Source organism: Tursiops truncatus, chromosome 8 (assembly GCF_011762595.2).
Source record: "Tursiops truncatus isolate mTurTru1 chromosome 8, mTurTru1.mat.Y, whole genome shotgun sequence".
Lineage (NCBI taxonomy): Eukaryota > Metazoa > Chordata > Mammalia > Artiodactyla > Delphinidae > Tursiops > Tursiops truncatus.
The window spans coordinates 59,752,162-59,775,906 of NC_047041.1; the positions used below are offsets into that span (position 1 = coordinate 59,752,162).

Here is a 23,745-nt window from a genome sequence, read left to right on the forward strand (position 1 = left end):
GGAAATAGGCAGTCTACCTGAAAAAGAATTCAGAGTAATGATACTAAGATGACCCAAAATCTTGGAAATAGAAAGGAGAAAATACAAGGAACATTTAACAAGGATCTAGAAGAACTAAGGAGCAAACAAACAATGATGAACAATATAATAAATGAAATTTAAAAATCTCTAGAAGGAATCAATAGCAGAATAACAGAGGCAGAAGGACGGATAAGTGACCTGGAAGATAAAATAGTGGAAATAACTACTGCAGAGCAGAATAAAGAAAAAAGAATGAAAAAAATTGAGGACAGTCTCAGAGACCTCTGGGACAATATTAAACTCACCAACATTCAAATTATAGAGGTCAGAGAAGAAGAAGAGAAAGAGAAAGGGACTGGGAAAATATTTGAAGAGATTATAGTTAAAAACTTCCCTAATATGGGAAAAGAAATAATCAATCAAATCCAGGAAGTGCAGAGGATAAATCCAAGAAGAAACATGCCAAGACACATATTAATCAAACTATCAAAAATTAAATAGAAAGAACAAATATTAAAAGCAGCAAGGGAAAATGCAAGAAATAACGAACAAGGGAATTCCCATAAGGTAAACAGCTGATCTTTCAGCAGAAACTCTGCAAGCCAGAAGGGTGTGGCAGGACACATTTAAAGTGATGAAAGGGAAAAACCTACAATGAAGGTTACTCTACCTAGCAAGGATCTCATTCAGAAATTAAAACCTTTACAGACAAGCAAAAGCTAAAAGAATTCAGCACCACAAAACCAGCTTTACAACAAATGCTAAATGAACTTCTCTAGGCAGGAAACACAGGGGAAGGACAAGACCTACAATAACAAACCCAAAACAATTAAGAAAATGGTAATAGGAACATACATATTGATAATTACCTTAAATGTAAATGGATTAAATGCTCCAACCAAAAGACACAGACTGGCTGAACGGATACAAAAACAAGACCTGTATATATGCTGTCCACAAGAGACCCACTTCAGACCTAGGGACACATACAGAGTGAAAGTGAGGGGATGGAAAAAGATATTCCATGCAAAAGGAAATCAAAAGAAAACTGGAGTAGCAATTCTCATGTCAGACAAAATACTTTAAAATAAACACCATTACAAGAGACAAAGAAGGACACTACATAATGATCAAGGTATCAATCTAAGAAGAAGATATAACAATTGTAAATATTTATGCACCCAACATAGGAGCACCTCAATGCATAAGAGAAATTCTAACAGCTGTAAAAGGGGCAATTGACAGTAACACAATAATAATAGGGGACTTTAACACCCCACTTTCACCAATGACAGATCATCCAAAATGAAAATAAATAAGGAAACACAAGCTTTAAATAATACATTAAACAAGATGGACTTAGTTAATATTTATAGGACATTCCATCCAAAAACAACAGAATACACTTTCTTCTCAAGTGCTCATGGACCATTCTCCAGGATAGATCATATCTTGGGCAACAAATAAAGCTTTTGTAAATGTAAGAAAATTGAAATCGTATCAAGTATCTTTTCCAACCACAACACTATGAGACTAGATATCAACTACAGGAAAAAAAAACTGTAAAAAATACAAACACATGGAGGCTAAACAATACACTACTAAATAACTAAGAGATCACTGAAGATATCAAAGAGGAAATCAAAATATACCTAGAAACAAATGACAATGAAAACATGATGACCCAAAACCTATGGGATGCAGCAAAAGCAGTTCTAAGAGGGAAGTTTGTATCAATACAATCCTACCTCAAGAAACAACTCAAATAAACAAACTAACCTTACACCTAAAACAATTAGAGAAAAAAGAACCAAAAAACCCCAAAGTTAGCAGAAGGAAAGAAATCATAAAGATTAGATCAGAAATAAATGAAAAAGAATTGAAGGAAATGATAACAAAGATCAATAAAACTAAAAGCTGGTTCTTTGAGAAGATAAGCAAAACAGATAAGCCATAAACAAAATGGATAAGCCATTAGGCAGACTTATCAAGAAAAAAGGGGAGAAGACTCAAATCAGTTGAATTAGAAATGAAAAAGGAGAAGTAACAACTGACACTAAAGAAATACAAAGGATCATGAGAGATTACTACAAGCAACTATATGCCAATAAAATGGACAACCTGGAAGAAATGGACATTTTCTTAGAAAAGCACAACCTACAGAGACTGAACCAAGAAGAAATAGAAAATATAAACAGACCAATCACAAGCACTGAAGTTGAAACTGTGATTAAAAATCTTCCAACAAACAAAAGCCCATGATCAGATGGATTCACAGGCAAATTCTATCAAACATTTAGAGAAGATCTAACACCTATCCTTCTCAAACTCTTCCAAAATATAGTAGAGGGAGGAACACACCCAAACTCATTCTACAAGGCCACCGTCAGCCTGACACCAAAACCACACAAAGATGTCACAAAGGAAGAAAACTACAGGCCAATATCACTGTTGAACATAGATGCAAAAATCCTCAACAAAGGGACTTCCCTGGTGGCACAGTGGTTGAGAATCCACCTGCCAAGGCAGGGAACATGGGTTCAAGCCCTTGTCTGGGAAGATCCCACATGCTGTGGAGCAACTAAGCCCATGCACCACAACTACTGAGCCTGTGCTCTAGAGCCCGCAAGCCACAACTACTGAGCTCACGTGCCACAGCTACTGAAGCCCGTGCACCTAGAGCCCATGCTCCACAACAAGAGAAGCGACTGCAATCAGAAGCCCAGCACCGCAACGAAGAGTAGCCCCTGCTCGCCGCAACAAGAGAAAGCCCATGTGCAGCAACGAAGACCCAATGCAGCCATAAGTAAATAAATAAATAAATAAAATTTACAAAAATAAATCTTCATCAAAATACTAGCAAACAGAATCCAACAGCACATTAAAAGGGTCATACACCATGATCAAGTGGGGTTTTTCCCAGGAATGCAAGGATTCTTCAATATACGCAAATCAATCAATGTGATAAACCATATTAACAAATCGAAGGAGAAAAACTATATGATCATCTCAATAGATGCAGAAAAAGCTTTCGACAAAATTCGTCACTGATTTATGATAAAAACCCTCCAGAAAGTAGGCATAGAGGGAACTTACCTCAACATAATAAAGGCCATGTATGACAAACCCACGGCCAACATCATCCTCAATAGTGAAAAACTGAAACCATTTCCACTGAGATCAGGAAAAAGACAAGGCTGCCCACTCTCACCACTATTATTCAACATAGTTTTGGAAGTTTTAGCCACAGCAATCAGAGAAGAAAAAGAAATAAAAGGAATCCAACTTGGAAAGGAAGAAGTAAATTGTCACTGTTTGCAGATGACATGATACTATTCATAGAGAATCTTAAAGATGCTACCAGAAAACTACTAGGGCTAATAAATGAATTTGGTAAAGTAGCAGGATACAAAATTAATGCACAGAAATCTCTGGCATTCCTATACACTAATGATAAAAAATCTGAAAGAGAAATTAAGGAAAAACTCCCATTTACCACTGCAACAAAAAGAATAAAATATCTAGAAATAAACCTACCTAAGGAGACAAAAGACCTGTATGCAGAAAACTATAAGACAGTGATGAAAGAAATTAAAGATGACACCAACAGATGGAGAGATATACCATGTTCTTGGATTGGAAGAATCAACATTGTGAAAATGACTATACTACACAAAGCAATCTACAGTTTCAGTGCAATCCCTATCAAACTACCAATGAAGGGCATTTTTCACAGAACTAGAACAAGAAATTTCACAATTTGTATGGAAACACAAAAGACCCTGAATAACCAAAGCAATCTTGAGAAAGAAAAACAGAGCTGGTGGAATCAGGCTGCCTGGACCTCAGACTATGCTACAAAGCTACAGTAGTCAAGACAGTATGGTACTGGCACAAAAACAGAAATATAGATCAATGGAACAGGATAGAAAGCTCAGAGATAAACCCACGCACCTATGGTCAATTAATCTATGACAAAGGATGCAAGGATATACAATGGAGAAAGGACAGTCTCTTCAATAAGTGGTGCTGGGAAAACTGGACAGGTACATGTAAAAGAATGAAATTAGAACACTCCCTAACACCATACACAAAAATAAACTCAAAATGGATTAGAGACCTAAATGTAAGACCGGACACTATCAAACTCTTAGAGGAAAACATAGGAAGAACACTCTTTGACATAAATCACAGCAAGATCTTTTTTGATCCACCTCCTAGAGTAATGGAAATGAAAACAAAAAAATAAACAAGTGGGACCTAATGACACTTATAAGCTTTTGCACAGCAAAGGAAACTGTAAACAAGACCAAAAGACAACCCTCAGAATGGGAGAAAATATTTGCAAATGAATCAATGGACAAAGGATTAAGCTCCAAAATATATAAACAGCTCATGCAGCTCAATATTAAAATAACGAACAACCTAATCCAAAAATGGGCAGAAGACCTAAATAGGCATTTCTCCAAAGAAGATATACAGACTGCCAACAAACACATGAAAGGACGCTCAACATCACTAATCATTAGAGAAATGCAAATCAAAACCACAATGAGGTATCACCACACACCGGTCACAATGGCCATCATCAAAAAATCTAGAAACAATAAATGCTGGAGAGGGTGTGGAGAAAAGGGAACCCTCTTGTACTGTTGGTGGGGATGTAAATTGATACAGCCACTATGGAGAACAGTATGGAGGTTCCTTAAAAAACTAAAACTAGAACTACCATACGACCCAGCTATCCCACTACTGGGCATATACATGGAGAAAATCATAATTCAAAAAAGAGTAATGTATCACAATGTTCATTGCAGCTCTATTTACGATAGCCAGAACATGTAAGCAACTTAAGTGTCCATCATCGGATGAATGGATAAAGAAGATGTGGCACATATATACAATGGAATATTACTCAGCCATAAAAAGAAAGGAAATTGAGTTATTTGTAGTGAGATGGATGGACCTAGAGTCTGTCATACAGAGTGAAGTAAGTCAGAGAGAGTACTGTATGCTAACACATATATATGGAATCTAAGAAAAAAAATGATCATGGAGAATCTAGAGGCAAGATGGGAATAAAGACACAGACCTACTAGAGAATGGACTTGAGGATATGGGGAGGGGGAAGGGTAAGCTGTGACAAAGTGAGAGAGTGGCATGGACATATATACATTACCAAACGTAAAACAGATAGCTAATGGGAAGCAGCCGCATAGCACAGGGAGATCAGCTCGGTGGTTTGTGACCACCTAGAGGGGTGGGATAGGGAGGGTTTGAGGGAGGGAGACGCAAGAGGGAAGAGATATGGGAACATATGTATATGTATAACTGATTCACTTTATTATAAAACAGAAAGTAACACACCGTTGTAATTATACACCAATAAATTTGTTAAAAAAAAGATGTGGCACATATATACAATGGAATATTACTGAGCCATAAAAAGAAACGAAATTGAGTTATTTGTAGTGAGATGGATGGACCTAGAGTCTGTCATACAGAGTGAAGTGAGACAGAAAAACAAATACTGTATGCTAACACATATATATGGAATATATTAAAAAAGAAAAAGGTTCTGAAGAATCTAGGGGAAGGACAGGAATAAAGACGCAGACGTAGAGAGTTGACTTGAGGACACGGGAAGGGGGAAGGGTAAGCTGCAAGGAAGTGAGAGAGTGGCATGGACGTATATACACTACCATATATAAAATGCATAGCTAGTGGGAAGCAGCCGTATAGTACAGGGAGATCAGCTCTGTGCTTCGTGACCACGTAGATGGGTGGGATAGGGAGGGTGGGAGGGAGACACAAGAAGAAGGGGATATGGGGTTATATGTATACGTATAGCTGCTTCACTTTGTGATATGGCAGAAACTAATACACCATTGTAAAGCAATTATACTCCAATAAAGATGTTTAAAAAAATTTAACCAAAAAAAATGAGAGACCAAGTAGTAATATTAAATGTTTGGGATAGATCAAGTAAAATAAAGAATGAAAAGAAAACGCTGGATTGGCAACATGTTATTGATGGAGATCATTGTTGGCCTTAGCAAGAAAATTTTTAGTAGCAATAGACTGAAGAGTGAAAAAGAAAAAAAAAAAAAAGACCAACCAAACTGTCCAGTCATTTGAAAGCACTAATAAGATATGTAAACCTTTAGCAGTGCTAATCAAGAAGAAAAAGGAATGAGGGGGAAAAAATGAGGGGGGAAAAATCTCTCAAGAGAATGAAAGGTATGACTAGTTACAACTTGTGAGGGCTAGAGAGAGGAGGGATGGGCAGGCACCGGCTGAGACTGCCCTCAGAAGAAAGGTGATTTTATACAGGGCAGAGATGCAGAGAGGAAGATCTTGGATCAGAGGTGAGTGGGGGGAAGAGGCATTCTGGTTCCTTAGACTCTTCTTCGACTTTTTAAGGAATGATGCTTAACCTTGAGTTTGTGGCATTCAGGAAACACACAGCTGTCTTAAGGATATATATGTTTTCACTCTGCACTATCATTCTACTTCAAAAAGTTTTCCCGCATCTTCTCATGACCTATCACTGAAGATGTTTCACTCATCACAGCAAGGTCCTCTGACCATCAAACAGAGCTCGTTAGTTTATTCAGTCTGTTCCGTTATAAGGCATTTCTTATGTTTAGGGTTTTTTTGGTTTGTTTCAATAAAGACCACAGATTGTAATCATATCCCAGAAATTTGGCTTTTTAGAAAACTTCTGAGGACTCTCATCAAGGCTGCTTTGGTACCTGGGTGTGGCGTCAATTAGTGGTAGGCCCTCCAGGGGTAAATGGAAGGGGCAAATGTATGTCACTTGATTAGCATTGAGAACCAGGTAAATTTTTGTCTCATCCTTGGTTAAAAGAGAAAATGCTACTGTAGCTGATGGGATTCTGTGGCCAGTACTCCATCAATCTGATCTACTCAATTTTTTAGGGAGGAGCCAGGCCTGATGAGAAATCCAAGAAGGGTCAAGTGAAGGCAGTGTCCAAGGATATGGAAAGTTCTTAACCTTAAAAAAACTCCTGACTGAGGGGAGGGACGGGGTGATAATTAATAGCATGCTAGTCTCCAGGCTAGGCAAATAAGCACTCTTCATTTAAGATTGCCTGGACACCTGGGAAACAGTTCTTGGGCTATATATGACTATCGTAAAGTCAACATAGTCACACAATTGGTGTGGTGACCCACTAGCCGGAGGCCTTGAGAGATGCAATATTAGGGAAGTGAGAGATTGAAGAAGGAGAAGATGCACAATGTGACATGTTCAATCTCACAAAGTTTCATTCAACAATTATTAAATATTAGGAACTGAACATACAAAAATAAAAGAAAAACTCTTTCCTTTGTTTTCTCATTCACTCATTCAACTGTTTGCTATAATGAGTACACATATCTTCTTAATGGACTTGTGCACCACAGCTATGGGTGCACACAGTTAGTATAAGGTACAAGGCCATGAACAAGACACATATGATTGAATACAATAAAGTCACAGGTAGAGTATTGGAATTGTCAGTTTAGGTCCCTCAGAGGTCAGCATGGATGAGAGTCCATAAAAGCTCTGAAGGTACCTAATTTAGTTTCCACATGGGATGGGGCAGGAGGCAGAGAAGGCTTCCTGGAGGACGTAACTCATGGTATTTGAACGATGAACAGAAGTTAGTAAGGCACAGTACTGAGGAGGATGGAAGGTGGAGCAGGAAAACTTTGTCAGATGTCACTTCCTTAATCCTGTGGTCCACTGAGTTAAGAATACCACCAGGCTCTCCTAACACCATAGCTGGGAACAAGTCTTACAGGATTGCATCCTTTTACATCATTTTATTTATTAACAGGAAAGCAGTCTCATCTGTGATGCTGGGGCCACCCTACAACCATACAATGGAACCCCCTGCCACCTTGTCCTGGTGGGTATTCCAGGTTTGCAATCTTCACATCTTTGGCTGGTTACCTCACTGAACATCATGTATACCATAGCCCTGTTAGAAAACACCCTCATAGTGACTGTAATGTGGATGGATTCCACCCTACAAGAGCCCATGTACTGCTCCCTGGATATTCTGGCTGCTGTGGACACTGTCATGGCTTCCTTGGTAGCGCCCAAGATGGTGAGCATTTTCTCCTTAGGAGACAGCTTCATCAGCTTTAATGCTTGTTTCACTCAGATGTATTTTGTCCATGCAGCCACAGCTGTGGAGACAGGGCTGCTACTGGCCACGGCTTTTTGCTATGTGGCCATCTGTAAGCCCCTACACTACAAGAGAATTCTCACACCTCAAGTGATACTGGGAACGAGTGTGATCATCACCATCGGAGCTATCATATTCATGACTCCATTGAGTTGGATGGTGAGTCATCTGCCTTTCTGTGGCTCCAATGTGGTTCTCCATTCCTACTGTGAGCACATAGCTGTGGCCAAGTTGGCATATGCCCACCCCATGCCCAGTAGTCTCTACAGCTTGATTGGTTCCATTACTGTGAAAACCCACAGAACCTCCATTACTGTGGGTTCTGATGTGGCCTTTATCGCTGCCTCCTATAACTTGATTCTTCAGGCAGTATTTGGTCTCTCCGCAAAGAATGCTCAGTTGAAAGCATTAAGCACATGCGGCTCCCATGTCAGGGTTATGGCTCTGTACTACCTACCTGGGATGGCATCCATCTATGTGGCCTGGCTAGGGAAGGACACAGTGCCTTTGCACATCCAGGTGCTGGTAGCTGACTTGTACCTGATCATCCCACCAACCTCAAACCCCATCATCTATGCCCTGAGAACCAAACAAATAAGGGAGCGAACATGGAGCTTGCTGACGCACTGCCTCTTTAACCACTCCAACCTGGGTTCATGAACACAAAGTCTGTTCAGACCTTGAGCATTCCAGCCAAGTTCAAAGATGCCTGAGAGGTCTGTGGAGCTGCTTTGGTTCACCTGGTACCACAGAAGTTCTAAGATGAAGCTGTAAAGGGTAACTTTGCCTAACTTTTCAATTTTTAGCAAGGATATAAAAGAAATAATTTTCTGACAATGGTTTTATGGTTTCAATTAACTAGTATCTGAATCAGAGGTAAGTTTGGGAAGAGAATATAGATTTGGGGTTTTCCCTTCCTGACCTACACTTCCAACTTAGTATCCTACCAGTCCCTCTGCAGAAGAAACCAACTGTTAGGTACCCCTATACCTGACTGATTTTCTCACAACTGTTCATCTCTTTATGTTATTATACGGAAGCAACTGTTAATATATGTGACCCTGACCTCTGGCCCATTGATGAATCCACTCAACTTGGGTCATGTGCTCACACCTGGACCAGAGTCTGTCTCCAGTCAAAATGGATCCCAGTTTATCTGAGGAGATACAAACTTGGGGTCACTGATGGTGGCCATTTTCCAACACACGAACTTGGAAAGAGAAATCTGTTCCACAGCAAGAGAAACAGATTAGCAAAATGGGATGAAGAAACTGAGTCTCTGGTTCCAATTCATTTTGAACACCTAGGTACGCCCCTGTTATTAAGTTCTGTAAGATATACCTCTATAGCCTTTTAATATCCCCACTATTGTTAAGCTAGTTGTAATCAGTATACTAATCACCAGCTTTTTGTTTCTAAGCAACAGAAGCTAAAGCAACGTGAGTTTGGTTTTGACATCTATCTCTTTGCTTCTTAGTCCTGCCTGTGTAACTAAACTGTAAGATACAAAATAGAGGGATCAAATATAACACAGGTCTTTCTTCTTTTGGACATCTCTAAGGAGGTATGCTCTGGGATAAAAAGTTAATAGAGAACAATAATAATAATGAAGTTGAAATATCACCACTCTTTCCAGGTCATCAGATAATTCATTGGCTTTTGTTTTTATTTTTCCCCTTTCAGAAAGTCTTAAACTGAATAATCAGTGTATGTTAAAAGAAAGAGATTTTATATGTAAGAGGTACATATATTTGACCCTGGTATATTTGAAAATCTTAAGATAATTTCCCAGTAAGTGTTGACAGCAAGTTATTGTATTTGAGTCTTAATATCTCCTTTCTACTGATGAGGAAACAACACTAATTCATAGAGGATATTGAAGATAAAATAATGAATGGAAAGCACATAAAACAATACCTGAATCACTGTATATACTTTAAAAATATACCCAGTAAATTTCTAATTCCATAATTTTAAAGGGTAGCCCTAGGCACTATTGAAACTGTATTCCTGCGTAGATCAGCATTCATGTAGTAACTGTTCCAGAGGGATCTCATGCTTAACAACTTAGCATCCATACTCTTTGCTAATATTGATATTTACCTACCTAGAATGTATTCTATTTCTGAATATCAGAGAAGTAGGAATCAACCTCTCAAAATCAGATAACAATGCATTGAGTTCCCAAAGAGTAGAAAAAAGAAACTCTCCTTCCCTTGCAACCCCATAACATAAAACCAAATCAAGATCATGAGATGGTTAAGCGTATTTGATAAGATTTCCATTTAGTCACACTATTCTTTCTCTACAAGCAACCCAATGATTTGGCTATGCCCATTTAATCAACGAGTTATTAGATGCATTATAGCAACTGATGGAAAGTGACAAAGGGATAGTCCAGCCTGCATTCAAAACAGCAATTTCTTTTCGGCATTTCAATCAGAAGCCTGCCCTGCCAGCTTTGTGTTTCATTCACGCCAGTACTCACTGAAACTAGCTGAGACTCACCGTTGGTACTCAAATATTGAACTTCATACTTCCCAAAATGGACTGGTTCTCTGCCATGGCTGCCCCAAACAGAAAAACCTGCGCGTCTCCCAATATATTCAGATACGACCCCTGCCCAGCACGTGAAGCAACGTGTGCTCATTTAACTAGAGCCTGGGAGCAACAGTAGACTCTGTGTTAGGATTCTTGAGATTACAGCCAATCCTGCTTGGAAAAAAGAAAGATTGGATTTCCTGTGGGGAGTTGCTACCCCAAGGTTTGCCCGCTGTATCCACCTTTCGCAGGACCCAAGCATTTTACCCTTTGAATAGCCTTTCCCCTCAAGACTCAGGCATTGCACCCCTTGGTTTCTTTGCCAGCAAAACAAGGATGGGCAAAGTTCACCCCTGCCTTGTAGTGAATTATCACACCAAGTTGGAGGTACAACCCTAGGCATTCCAGGGAGCGGTGCAGGCACTCTGCCCTCCACATGGCTACCTGCCTTGTCCCCTTCAGGACCACTTTTGTAATTAGCCATCCAATCAGTTTCTGAACAGGACTGTAATTAAATAACATCCAGTCTTTCATGCCCCTATGAGGCAAGAAGATCTTATTTTCGTTTTGATTCTAGGTATATGAATGAAAGTTCCCTCACTTAAATATTTAGACCTGCACACACACACACACACACACACACACACACACACAATGCTAGACTTGGGCTACAATGGTGACGCAGACAAATAAGGTTCTTGTTCTTAGAAAGGAAGTGTAAGCAACTGCCCTAGAGAAAAGGATTTTCATACACTTAAGACCTTTTACCTTTTTGCCTGGTCTTAAAAATCAGACATTATGATAACACATAATATATTTAACCTTGTAATTCTTTTAACAAGTAATCACAGCACCCAAATCAGCTTATAAATGTAAAAACAAAAACAAAAACCCAAAGAGCACATTACAAATAATGCCATTCCACTCCTTAATTCATTCTAGGTTTGAATGAATTTATCACCTAATAATTCTCTCTTTTAGGAACCTTCCAAGATTTGGCCTTATAAAACCACAGAAAAGAACACTGATGCAGTTCCTAGACTCTCTGTTAAGTTTCCATGAACATAGCTGGAAGCACTTCCTAAAGATCTATTTCTCAAGTCTATACACACTTCCCCAGGGAGTCCCCGTGCCCTGCCCTGCTCCCCTACACACACAAAGATATATGGTGCCTCTAATGTAGGTCTGTTCAACCCTTGGCCAATACCAGGTCTGTGACTTACCAGTTCACTTCCCTCCAGGCGGATGATAGCAAGTTCTCCCCTTCTACTGCTAATGCTCAAGGAGCAACTTGGAAGCATGGTGGGAGGAATGAGTTTATTTCTCCACTTTGGCCTGTTTCACCTCCTTCATATGTGAACAACAACACAATTAAGGTAGAAAGACAATTTTGGCTATTCTTTATTACAGGAATGATTTTGCTTCTGCCTGTACCTAACCTAGTATCTACTTTGCTGCCCAATCCTAACTCAACAGTCACTACTTTCAAGCTTAGACTACATCAGAGGTTGTGTTACACAGCATCACAGTGACAATACATAATGTATATATTGTAGCCCCTCACAACAGGCAAAACCCATAGTTCTCATATGCTTGCTTTACAGTTTGTTTCCAGCACAATCATTCCCACATCACACTTTTAAGACCGGTAATGAATTATTTTCGTCACACACAACAATCACTCTGAAGGGCCAATAGCCCAGATCTACAGTCTTAATTCCCTTTCATTATCATATATGGCTTTTTCTGCCTAGTCCTATTCTTCCTCCCCACACCTCCCTCCTGCTTTATTCCTTCTGTCACAGATTTAGGGAAGAGAAAGGCAGAATATTTACCAGAACCATGAAGATTCCCTTGGTGACAAACAAAGATCCAAACTTTAGCCCAATGAGCTTGTGGGTGAGCCTTCCTTTCAGTGCATTTGTTTTACATTTGTCTTTGTATTATTTCCATTCTCTACCCTAACGTCACAGTCCCTGTTCTAACCCAAAGACAAACACATATAATAGACGCTCAATATATTACCGTGGCCCGGAGTTGGCCAGGGCATGGGTATCTTTTGGTCTAAAAGACAGGACTGTCAGGAGAGGCCCTAAGAAGCTAAGGCAGTGCTGCAAAGATGCTGTAAAAAGGTGAGATGGGAAGGTTGCCACCACAGGCAAAATCCATGGCTTGCCTTCCCTGTCCCTGAGAAAGGAACAAAAGTACGGGATGGAACTGAGATCTTCACAACAATCCTGCGAGGTAGGAGAGTATGCAGTTACTATACCCATTTTCCCATTGAGGACACTTAAAATCTTTCAAACATTGGGGTGTTTCAGACCTGAATGTAATGAATGATATGCAGACATGTGACCTGAGAAGTGAGTTTGTCAGTCTGGTTTCATTTGAATGTGAGAAATACTTTATAATCGATACACTCTTCTTTCCATCAGCTTTGTTAGAAATAACTGACTGCACTAAGGCCATTTCAGTCTCTTCATCCATGAAGTGAAAATACAAACAAGGCGCACAGGTCTTCCGATTCTGACATTTAGAGAAAAGGGCAGGACCAGGACACAGCTCTCATTACAGTCTGAGATTAGTGACTTGCCCAGCTTGTGCTCAGAGAGGAGATGGCCACTGGGGCGGTCTGGGCAATTGGTGATGCATTTCTCTAGCTGGGAGGTCAGAGAGTTGGGGTGAAATATGGGTGCTCAGAGGCACCTCAGTACACCTCAGGTGAAGCATCCTCCTGCTGCTATCAGCACAGCAACCAGCTCTGGACACGGACAGTATTCTTCTGGCTTGTCCGTAAACCTGACCCAATGGGTTTCCTGAAGATCGGATCTAATCCATCACGCTCACTGAATTATGGCACTGACAGGGACAGGGAAGAGGGGCGTGACCTGCAGAAAGCACTATCCTGGTCCTTAGAGCCGCTGTGATCCTCACCAAAAGCCTTGTCATACTTCCCGCGGGGGCGCAATGCTCCTTTTGCCGAGCCTCAGCTTTTTAACATGAGTGGTTTAGTGGGAGACTGGCCCGGTAGCGACACACCACTGGGTCAGGCAGAGGAATCCCTGGGTTCCAGGCTCAGCTCAGTTCCAGGGGACACTCATCAGGGGCAGGGTCCTCCAAGACCCCTGCGGGCCAGGCGACATTCCAAGGCCTCTGGGTAAAATGGTGGCTCTCTTAGTCGTCCCCGTCCAGGGAGCAGATGGCCAGGGGAGCGGTGTTGTTGGCTCCGATGCTGTAGCAAGGACTGAAATAGGGCAGGAGGCGCCCAGGGAAGGGATAGTGGGGGAAAGTGAAAATGTGGGAGCCGCTGTCAGTCACGTTGTAGAAGGAGATATCATGAGCCTCGTAATCCAGGAAGACTCCCACCCGGCGGGGAGGGACGGGCAAGGACAGGAGTGGGTATTCGTCGGTGCCTGCCCGGTACTCATCGCCCTTCCTCAGCCTGATCACCCAGAATCCGTAGTGGGGGGATAAATAGACCACCTCCTTCCGGTCTACATTTTCCTTACACACTCCCAGGCCCCATTCAGACCTGTCTCCCACCTCCACCTCCCAGTAGTGCCGACCCGAGGAGATGCACTGACTGCCCAGGACGATATTGTAGCGGTAAAATCTCTCAGGATTGTCGGGCAGCTTCTGCTTGGTGTCTCCATAGCGCACGCATTTTCTGTCCTCAGACACGATGAGGCGAGAATAAGCAGTGTCTGGATCCAGCCGCACATCCGCTAGGGAAAAAGATCCTGGTTGGTACCCTGACACAGGGCGAGGGGGCCTGGGCGAGGTCTCTGCGATAGATACAGCCAGCGATTTCCTCAGTGGCGGGTGGGCAATGGGCATCCAGAGGGCACTGAGCCATTTCATTTCTCCGGGAGGGGTCCCGCCCCCCGCTCATCACAATCCCGCCGAGCGTTCATTACCTGCATACGTCTTCAGGATCTCTCTGAGCCCCAGCACACGGCAGTCCGTCTTCAGCTCCAGCGAGACTGGTTCTGGTCTCTGCAGGCTCCAAGACTTGCTCCTGATAGAGAGGGGTAGGCCTTGGGGCCAGAAGTCCTGGCTCTGCCACATGGGCCTTCCCTTAGTACAGGGAAGGGGGCTTGGCCAGGGACGGGGTCAGCGAGGTGCCCCTCCCCAGCAATACCAGGCAGAGCAGAGATGTGATGATTATTTGACTGAGCTGAACGGCTTGTGGCACAGAGAGAATATTCACATACCTAGGCCATGGGAAGGGTTAGGTGTGAATCTGACATTGGGAGAGGAAGAGGTGTACTGCAGAGGAGAAGGGCCCATATGCAGACTCAGAGCACCGATGCTGCTGGAGACAGCTGCAGTCTTCTCCCCTCCTTGGGCCATCTACTTGAAACCATACATTTTATAGCTCTACCTGAAACTCTTATTGGTAATGCTTGAAATGAATTTGGCCAAGCACAAAGAAGAAAAAAGAAAGATGCTGAAAGCTTCCTTAGCCAATACAATGGAAGGGGCAGAAGATTACGGACCAGCACCCACTTTTCTGTAGGTACTTGGTCTACGTTCCTTCCCCACTTCTGGCTCTGGCCAGGACCCACTTTCTCTTACAGGGCTGTCGAGGGGCTCCAGAGATGGAAACATACCTGTTTAAGACTTCCTGAATACCCTAGAAGGAGAAAAAGATATGCAGCACATGAGTATGCCCCATTCCTTGGAGGGACCAGACAGACACAGAGCTGTAGGAGGGAGTTTCTCCGAGGGAAGGGGAAGGCAGAGAGCAAAGCTGGAGAGAAGGCGTGTAGAGGGAGCGGGGGAGAAGCCTACAGGAGGCAGGCAGGGCAGGCTGAGCCCTGGCTTCACTGGCCAACTTCGGGCTCCATCTCAACTCTCTGGCCAGAGGGACGGACGGGTATGATGTGAGGGCCGCCTAGACAATGTCCCTCTAGGAGGCCACGAGGTCATCCACCCAACCAGGGGTAGGGGAACAGCCGGCATTAGCAGCGGGTATACGGAATCCATATCTGGTAGGCTGAGTGCTGACAGGTCCCACTGAAGACGAGGTCCCCCCTCTCCTACAGTCCCAGGCCACCCTCAGCTCTTGCTCAGACTTCCCAGGAAAGCCTGCCCCTCACCTGCAGCATCCAGCGGACAGGCCTCTGAGACCTTTCTTCCAGCTCTGCGATCATCCTCCACAGGACCCGGCTCTGCTGGATGAGTGCGTTGTGACTCACCCCCAGTTTCTGCGTGGTCTCCCCTTCCTCCTGCTCCAGGCTGGCCAGAGCGGCGGCGGCCTCTACTTCCAGCCGCCGACCTGGTGGCTGTTTTTTCTTTAGTAATCGCCGGTACTTCTCAAACTCCCATATGATGCTCTGCTTGCGGGTTTCCACCTGTATCTGTAAAGCCAAGATCAGAAATCAGCACGGATACTGGTCGTGTAAGGGCCACCCAGGATTGAGGACGCTGGTATGTGCACACACACACGCACTCTGGAATGTCCTGGTACCAACTGTGTGCCAGGCACTGTAGCGGCACAGACAAAGGATATGATTTTTCCTAACTTCCTGTTCCCACAGCTCCAGTACATGCTCCTCAGTCCCTATTACTAACTCTTGTTGACCCCAGGAGGGCCCAGGATATTACCTTTGCACTATATATTCCAGACTATTTTCCATTTTCAGAATAATATATTCTATTTTCAGAATAATGACCAGGCAGTGTAACAACTACACTGTCAGACGATTTTGCTTCTTACTGGTATTGTTATCAATTCTATATGCTGTTTTAGACTGATTCAGTGTTACCTTCCGTCGATCACAAGTTCTCATAGTTTGATAGTTGTGGGCCTTGGGTTTATTTCTGAAGTGATTTTCCACTATTTTAATGACTTAACTTTTAGTAAATATGCTTTAGCTGAGGAAAGAGAAACAGAAACTATGCTTTACTAAGCATTATACAAGTCATACCTCTGTGAGCTAAAGCATATGTGAGGTGTGTACTTTTCCTTTCTCACATATGAGGAGAGCCCAGAAGTTATCTCTACATCACATTCAAGAAACTGGAAGTGAGTGGTCCCAAGGCCAGCTGAAGGCCACACACCTAGTAGAGAAAGCGGGCATGAGGACCCCAGGCTCTCTGACCTCAAACCCCACATTCTGCCTCACAGAGATGAGGAAGGTACCATGGGCCAGCTTCAGGACAACACAGGGACCACACAGACTCCTTTCCCCAGGGGGCAACTTGCCTTCCAGTTTGCAGTTCGTTTCCTCTCACCAACTTCCAGCTTCCAGGCCTCTTCTTGCTCTTTCCTCAGATGTTCCAAAGCCTCATGGAGTTTCCACTGAAAGAGACAAAAACCTCATGAGGACACCTCGGGCAGCCTGGGTGGATAGCCAGGCTTCCTAGCATTGGTAGGTGATGGGAAAACAAGCATCCCTCAGGGGGTGGGCCAGAATGCATGCTGGGAGAAAAGGGAACACCACAGAGGGAGCAGATTCCTGCCCAGGTTACATCCAAGGTCTCTCAATCTGAGAATCATTTCAACTCCCACAGTCTCTAAGTTTCTGTAAAGCAGAAGAAAAGGTCCATTTCCAACCTGGCCAGAAAACTATCTTGGACTTTTCCTATCCATGCCTCTTTTTATCCTTATCTGCTTTGTTATCCTACAGCCTCCTAAACCTTGTTATTCAAAGTGTGGTCCACGTGTGTCAGCAGCATCAACATCACCTGGGAGCTTGTTAGCAATGCAGGATCTTGGGCTTCACCCCAGACCTCCTGAATTTTAGCAAGACCCTTGTGTGGTTCATATGCACCCTAAAGATAAGAAGTACCATCCTAGACTCTAATGCAAGAGATGACTACTGGGAAGCATAAAGTAATCTCATAATAATATGGACCATTTTATTAAAGATGTACCAACAAAACTGAGGCTTAGAGAGTGACCTACGCAAAGTCACTCATCTAGTAAATGGTTGGGCTGGGATTTAACCCAGCTCTTTAACTCTTATGCCTATGGTATACTGCCTCCCTATTCTAATACTTGCAAAACAAAATAAATAAATACTTTTAATTTTTCAGAAATTCTTTTTGCATAGGAAAACAGCTAATTCAGGGGATTCATCTTACAATTTTACCTTCTAATCTCAACTTCAAAAAAGAGAATTAAGACCAGTACAGGATCAATGGATCACAGAATCATTGGGATAGTGATTCCAATAAAGATATGTCAGCATGGACATCTAAGGAAAATATAAGAAGTTAGAAGTTGATAGGATAGCTATAAAAAAGGAGCAGTGGGTGTCAGAGATGGCTCCCCCTATTGCCCCCAATAAATAGAAGGTAAGGAGAAGAGAAAGAACAGTGGCTGAAGAGTAAGAAGGCCTTTGATCTTCCTTTAACTAACTTAAGTCAGAAGGGTCCCTACAACATCAGACAATCTCACTCAATCCTAAATGACTCAGCCACGGTCCCTTCTAGCTCTAAAACCAATGATCATGATCTCAAATTTCTAAGCCTTTGTTTTGTCTATAAAATGAGGAGTTTAAAGTGACTCACCTGATGTTCAATGATTATCTGTGGCATTGCTAGGAGGAGTTTGCACGCTCTGATAGGTACAGACTTGACCACTTCATCCAAGGCGCCCAGAACCCCAACTAGACCAAAATGGTCTCCCTCAAATTCTTAGTAAGGAAAGCAAGTTTGGGTTAGGCATTAAACCTGTTGGGACTGGGGTGAGGTGTGGAAGTGGGAAAGAAGGAAGTCAAAGGAGGTCACAAACATAAGGAGAGGAACGGCTCACAGGTCCCTGGGATCTGGGGGTGCGAGAAGCCAAAGGAATCAGCTCTCATTTTGTCTCTGGGGTCCCTGGTCAAGTTCTTGATCTAGAGATAGCCAAGTGAAGGGCAGGGGAGAGACTGGGGGGAGCTGGCCTTAATCTCCCACCTTATAATCCCAGGCGACATCCTCCATGGGCACGACACTGTGGGCCTCGTGCTCGGGGGACCGGCCACAGGCCTCGCACACGATCAGGCCATCCTCTTTGCAGAACATCTTAAGCTGCTCCTCGTGGGTCTCGCACACGTCGCCCTTCAGCCCCATTCCTGGATGCAGCCCTAGCCGTCGGACTTTTTCTACAACGTTGGCCAGCTGCCAATTAGGCCGCAGGTTCCTTGGCTGGACGGGAGCCCGGCAGAGGGGACACGAGTAACCCCAGTTCTGGGATTCTCCTGGGACCTCCCAGAGTCCAGAGAGACAGTTGTGGCAGAAGCTGTGGCCACAGTCGATGCTCACGGGCTCTTTCAGGAAGGTCATGCAGATGGGACAGGCCACTTCTTCTACAACGGCTTCCACCAATGCTGCGGGATCCATGGCTCCTGTCACACCCTCCTCAGAATATGAATAAAACCAGGCGGAGCCACTGAAGGCTGAGAAGAACGAAAGAAACCCAAATAAGGGATAAAAGAGCAGAAGAGCAGAGGGATAGGTAAAAGGGATAAGTAGTGACTGAAAAAAATAACTTCCTCTTTTGGATCCTTTATGAACCCTGTTTAATAAGCTCTGGCCTTCCCCACTGAATCCACTGGGTCACGTTTCTCACGCCATGGAAGGGACATCTGGGGATGCCTGAATGTTGGGATGCTGGGAATTCTCAGTTCCCATTCACCTGGTCATCTCTGACCCTCCTGTGGGTTCGCTCGCCAGCCCATTCTCACTCCACCTCCATTGTGCTCTCGAAATCAGCACTGTTTCTCTTGAACTTCGTGTGGTTTCACTCTCCAAAATAAGGCCAGAAATACCCACCTTCCTCACTCTCTAGGATGTTTCCATGTATATTTATGTACGTCAAGGTGCAGAAAAGGTAATATGCCAGAAGCCCATGGCCTATATGCTCAATTTGTTTTCTTGTGTTGCACACTGAAGTGTAAGGTATAAGGGAACCAGCAACTCTCCCCACCTCCTGTAAACCTCTGCCCACTTCTCCAGCACTAACAACCGCTAAGATGCCAAGACACCCTCCTCAGTGATACATTAGAAGCAGATATGGACAAACAGCCCTTGGAAGATAAAAACAAAGGTCATCTGATGATAATTAAACCCATATTGATGAATCCACTACTCCAGCAAGAAACCTGAGATTTCTGCTAGGGCCATATGTGGGCACAGAACTTGAATGACCAATGGCAGGCTCTTGGTACAGTTGACAATGTTTATTTGTTCACCATGCAAGTCTGTGTTACCAGTTAGTCTATAAAGGGAAAAGCCCTGATGGTCTTAGTCATCATTGTATCCTTAGGACCTAAAAAGTGCCTGTCATGCAGTTATTGCTGAATAAACATTTGCTGAAGGAATAAATGAGCTAGACACAGAAAACAGTTCTAAAACCCAAAATGCTTTTATAATTAAGTTAGGGAGTTGAGAGCATATTATACATTAATAATAAAAGCGAGCACTCCTTGAGTACACTATACGCCAGGCACTCTTCTGAGCATTTTACATGGATTGGCTCAATGTATTTCAAAACCCTAAGTAGAAACCATTATTCTACCCTCCCCTCATTTAACAGATGCTTGGTCCTGGGCTCTGCCATTCTATCTTGGGCAAAGTACTTAACCTCTCCAGCTGCAAAGTATAATAAAAATTCAAGAGGAGAGAGAAATCACTGTGGTTTAATGGTAGTCCTGTGAGGTTTCCTGAAGGAAGTGGGGCAGTAAGTAGATTTTGCAGAACTGTCTGTTACAGGCCATCAGCAGGTCCTGCCTTCTCACTGGCCTCCCTGTCTCTTACTTTTCCTCCTCCCACTGTCACTACCAAACTGTAGGACCAATATCCTAAAACCTTGTTTTACTAAATCACTAACCTACTGAAGAGCCTATCCTGGTTCCCCAGCCCTCAGTCCAACAAGAAGCTCTCTCTTCACCCTGAAACAGCCCAGTCAAGCAAAAGGAGGAACTTCCACATTTTCTCGCAGACCCCATGTCCATTCATTCCACCCACTTGGATTCCTGCTGTCCTCCCAGCTTGAAATGACTTCTCCAAATTCCTGCTCTTAATGTCATTTGACACATATGTGTTTATTGTCTTACTTCCCACAGTAGAAGTTTCATGAGGATACTGACATACTCTATTTTGTTCACGACCATATCCCTAAGGCCAGAAACAGTGCTCAAATATTTTTGAATACACGAGTATTAAACGTAAATGTTAAGGTCTAGCTGATAGTAGGCTGGATATGGAAGAAATGTCAATATCCTCATCTACCACCACGGAGGGGCCCCAAGAACTACTACCTAAGGCTGACACAACAGAGGCTGATATCTATGATTTAAAGCTACAGAGATTAACAAAGAATTGAAAATAGCTACTGAAAAACTGAGAAGATGGTGGAGAAGGGAAGTGAGGTAAAGAAATATCAAAATGATAAATCAAGAAATGCGATGGAAGCACATTATTTAGATTTAGTAGGGCATGAAAAGCTCTAAACATGAACAAGTTAAATGTAGTGGCCTCTGCAAAAAAGGATTTAGGGGCGGGCATCTATTGCCTTACTGTTTTGTTTTCATGATACACAGATTACTTTGACAAAACTTTAATTATTAAACATTTAATTGCTTCAACCGTTCATTTGGCACAGTGGGAAGCCTTCTAGGAAAGACATTTGCGGGGGGTGGGGGTGGGGGGCGAAGCCGGGAAGAGACTCGGGAGGAGGGGCCAAAGTGGGAAGTGAGGAGGCGGTGACCTCCGGGGTTCGGGAGGAGAGAGGGGGAGGGTAACCTCCGGGCCACAGGACGCCGGGCAGGGCCCGAAGGTCCCGGGCGGGTGGGGGCAGAGTGAGGCTAACGGCCTGCAGGACCTCTGAAGAGGCACAACTGTCTACCCACCTCCCTTCTCAGCCGGGAGTAGCGCCCCGAGGCTGAAACCAAACGTGGAGACGCCCGCTTGGTTCCCACGGCCGAGTGTCCGCAGCTTCCGAACCGGCTGGCCCAGCCAGCCCGGCACTTACCGCCGGCTCGGAGACCAAGGCCTCAGCAGCACCCAGCTCCTTGGTTTCTCCTGCAGGATTCCGAGGCCCCGCCCACAGGGCCGGAGCCAATGAGCTCGCCGGCGGCATCTTTGTGGGAGCAGCCAATCACAGACAGGGAACAGGACAACCCTAGCCAATCGGAGGAGGGGACAGGGCCCCGCACACCTCTTGGCCGGACGGCGTATTTTCTCTTCGGTTTTTCTGGCCTCTTCCCCCACTCAGAGCCCTCTAAACTGTAAGAGGGCCCAGGAGTCAGTCGAGGACGGGTCGAAGGGGTGAGGCCCTTGGATGAAGCCCCTCGGGCCATGCAGTAACAGAGGCCTAGCTGGCCCTCGGCTCAAAGAACCCCTTGCGCCTCACGCTTACGCTCTGGATGACTAGTGGCTCTTCAGAGCGAACCTTGTTCCTTCCGGGTCGTAGCCCCGGACCTAATGCTGTTCCTTTGCCAGTTTTCCACGTTAAACTCAGCAGCCTATGAGATCAGCCATGTCTGATTCTGAGACCCAATTTAGTGCGGGGCTGGGCACTGATAATGCAGTGGACTCTGCACTTTCCTGCAAGATGAGCGACCTCTCCTGGCTCCAGGCTGCAGATGGTGGTTTCTCATAAAAAACCCTGGGTTTTCTTGGCAAGCTCTTATCCTTCAGTACTTCAGCAGGCAGTCTCTCATCACTATTGCCACATCCCCCCCTTCAGAGTTAGAAGCAGATGGTGGGAACTGGCGGAGGAGAAGTGGAATTCCTCGTCTGAAACTGCTATACAAATTGGAAAAAAATTTTAAACGAGCGGTGTTCGTCCCTCGCCTAAACACACAGACATGTGCACACGCAAAGTCATACTTAAGGCAGTGATTTCGGTTTTTCTTTGTAGTCTCTGCACCTTGTCCTTTTCCTGATACTTCAGTGTTTACGGAATAAGCAAATAAAGGCACATCCTGCCTGTGTGGAAAATAACCAGGAAATCCTCCAACTGAAGCCCAGTTCCAAATGATTTTCTTGTTGGGACTGCTACTCTTTGGTTCTTCATGCCAATGTCAGGGCTCAGGCCATGGCTGAAATTCTGAAGGGTGAGGCCCAGAAAATTCCTGAAACAAATGGGACCATGAGCAAAAAAAGAAGAAAAGAGGTAGCTGAGGTCTGAGCTGTACCCTGTGTCTCACCTGGATCTATAGGCACGGCTGCCTAACAGAGTAGTAAATGGATTAATCGGAACAAGCCACTTTAAACATTTATTGAGCATTCACTTTTTGCACTTTGTGCTGGATGCTGGAATTACAACCATAGGCCACAGACTGTTTAAGGAACTCAAAATCAAGTTAGTTGTACAGTGAGCCCTTAAATATTGCAGGGGCCACCTGTACAGTCAGAAATATGCATATAACTTTTGACTCCCCCAAACCTTAACTGCTAGTAGCCTACAGTTGGCCTGAAGTCTTACCAATAACATAAAACAGTCGCTTAATACATATTTTGTTTGTATTATATGCTTATAATAAAGTAAACTAGAGAAAAAACGTTAGCAAGAAAATTATAAGGAAGAGAAAATGCATTTACTATACTGTACTATATCAACATCATAACTTTACATCTTCTGTTTAAAAGATGAATCACCAGTCTATCAGTACATACATCAATATTGTCTTATACAAAACACTGTAGATGTTATAGATATTATTAACACTAGACATAAAAAATGAAAAGATAATGTGAAAAAGAAATTAATATTTGTAGTTATAATAATTCATGCATTGATAACAAAGAAGCAGCAATATGATTGCTTTGTGGTAGCCTATATAATTGATATGATTGCTTCACCGTAGCCTAGCCTATACACTAATGAAGGAATCATTATAAAATTTTTATGGCATTCAGTATTATAGTCATATTAATAATATAGTATTGGAAACACTTTCATTTTTTAAAAAACAACTTAAATGTGATGATAGGCTGATATACAATTTCTCCATTTATGAGACAGACAGGTATATTGTATGATAAT

General features: G+C 43.4%; 2 protein-coding genes across 5 annotated transcripts; one reads left to right on the plus strand and one right to left on the minus strand.

The window, feature by feature from the left end:
* Window positions 1–7,869: 7,869 nt before the first annotated feature.
* Window positions 7,870–8,879, plus strand: LOC109552244 (olfactory receptor 52I2-like). Its single transcript, XM_033862430.1, is given in 2 exon segments — window positions 7,870–7,927; window positions 7,930–8,879. Coding segments are annotated over 2 exon segments (993 nt in total). The 5' UTR covers window positions 7,870–7,884.
* Window positions 8,880–11,572: 2,693 nt separating this feature from the next.
* On the minus strand, window positions 11,573–22,051 carry TRIM68 (tripartite motif containing 68). 4 transcript variants are annotated; one of them, XM_019948396.3, is made up of 8 exons: window positions 21,727–22,051; window positions 18,669–19,150; window positions 16,972–17,067; window positions 15,863–16,123; window positions 15,374–15,396; window positions 14,678–14,778; window positions 14,345–14,485; window positions 11,573–14,004 (listed from the first exon to the last, which is right to left on the minus strand). In XM_019948396.3, exons 2-8 carry the CDS (start codon window positions 19,092–19,094, stop codon window positions 13,841–13,843), a joined length of 1,212 nt encoding a protein of 403 aa, XP_019803955.1. In that variant the 5' UTR covers window positions 19,095–19,150; window positions 21,727–22,051; the 3' UTR covers window positions 11,573–13,840. The 4 variants fall into 4 exon arrangements, with proteins under 4 accessions (XP_019803955.1, XP_019803954.1, XP_004330062.1 ...); XM_019948395.3 differs by having other exon boundaries at window positions 11,573–14,485; window positions 15,962–16,123; window positions 21,727–22,047; XM_004330014.4 differs by having other exon boundaries at window positions 11,573–14,485; window positions 21,727–22,043.
* Window positions 22,052–23,745: the final 1,694 nt, after the last annotated feature.

Bases quoted from the DNA above. Each gene is read 5' to 3' on its own strand.
- TRIM68 (XM_004330014.4), bottom strand. From the start codon at position 19,094: ATGGATCCCGCAGCATTGGTGGAAGCCGTTGTAGAAGAAGTGGCCTGT. The intron at 14,779-15,373 runs GTATGTTTCCAT...CCTCTCTATCAG, and splicing joins ATTCAGGAAGTCTTAAACAG to GAGCAAGTCTTGGAGCCTGC. The intron at 14,486-14,677 runs GTAATGAACGCT...CTTTTTCCCTAG, and splicing joins GATCCTGAAGACGTATGCAG to CGGATGTGCGGCTGGATCCA.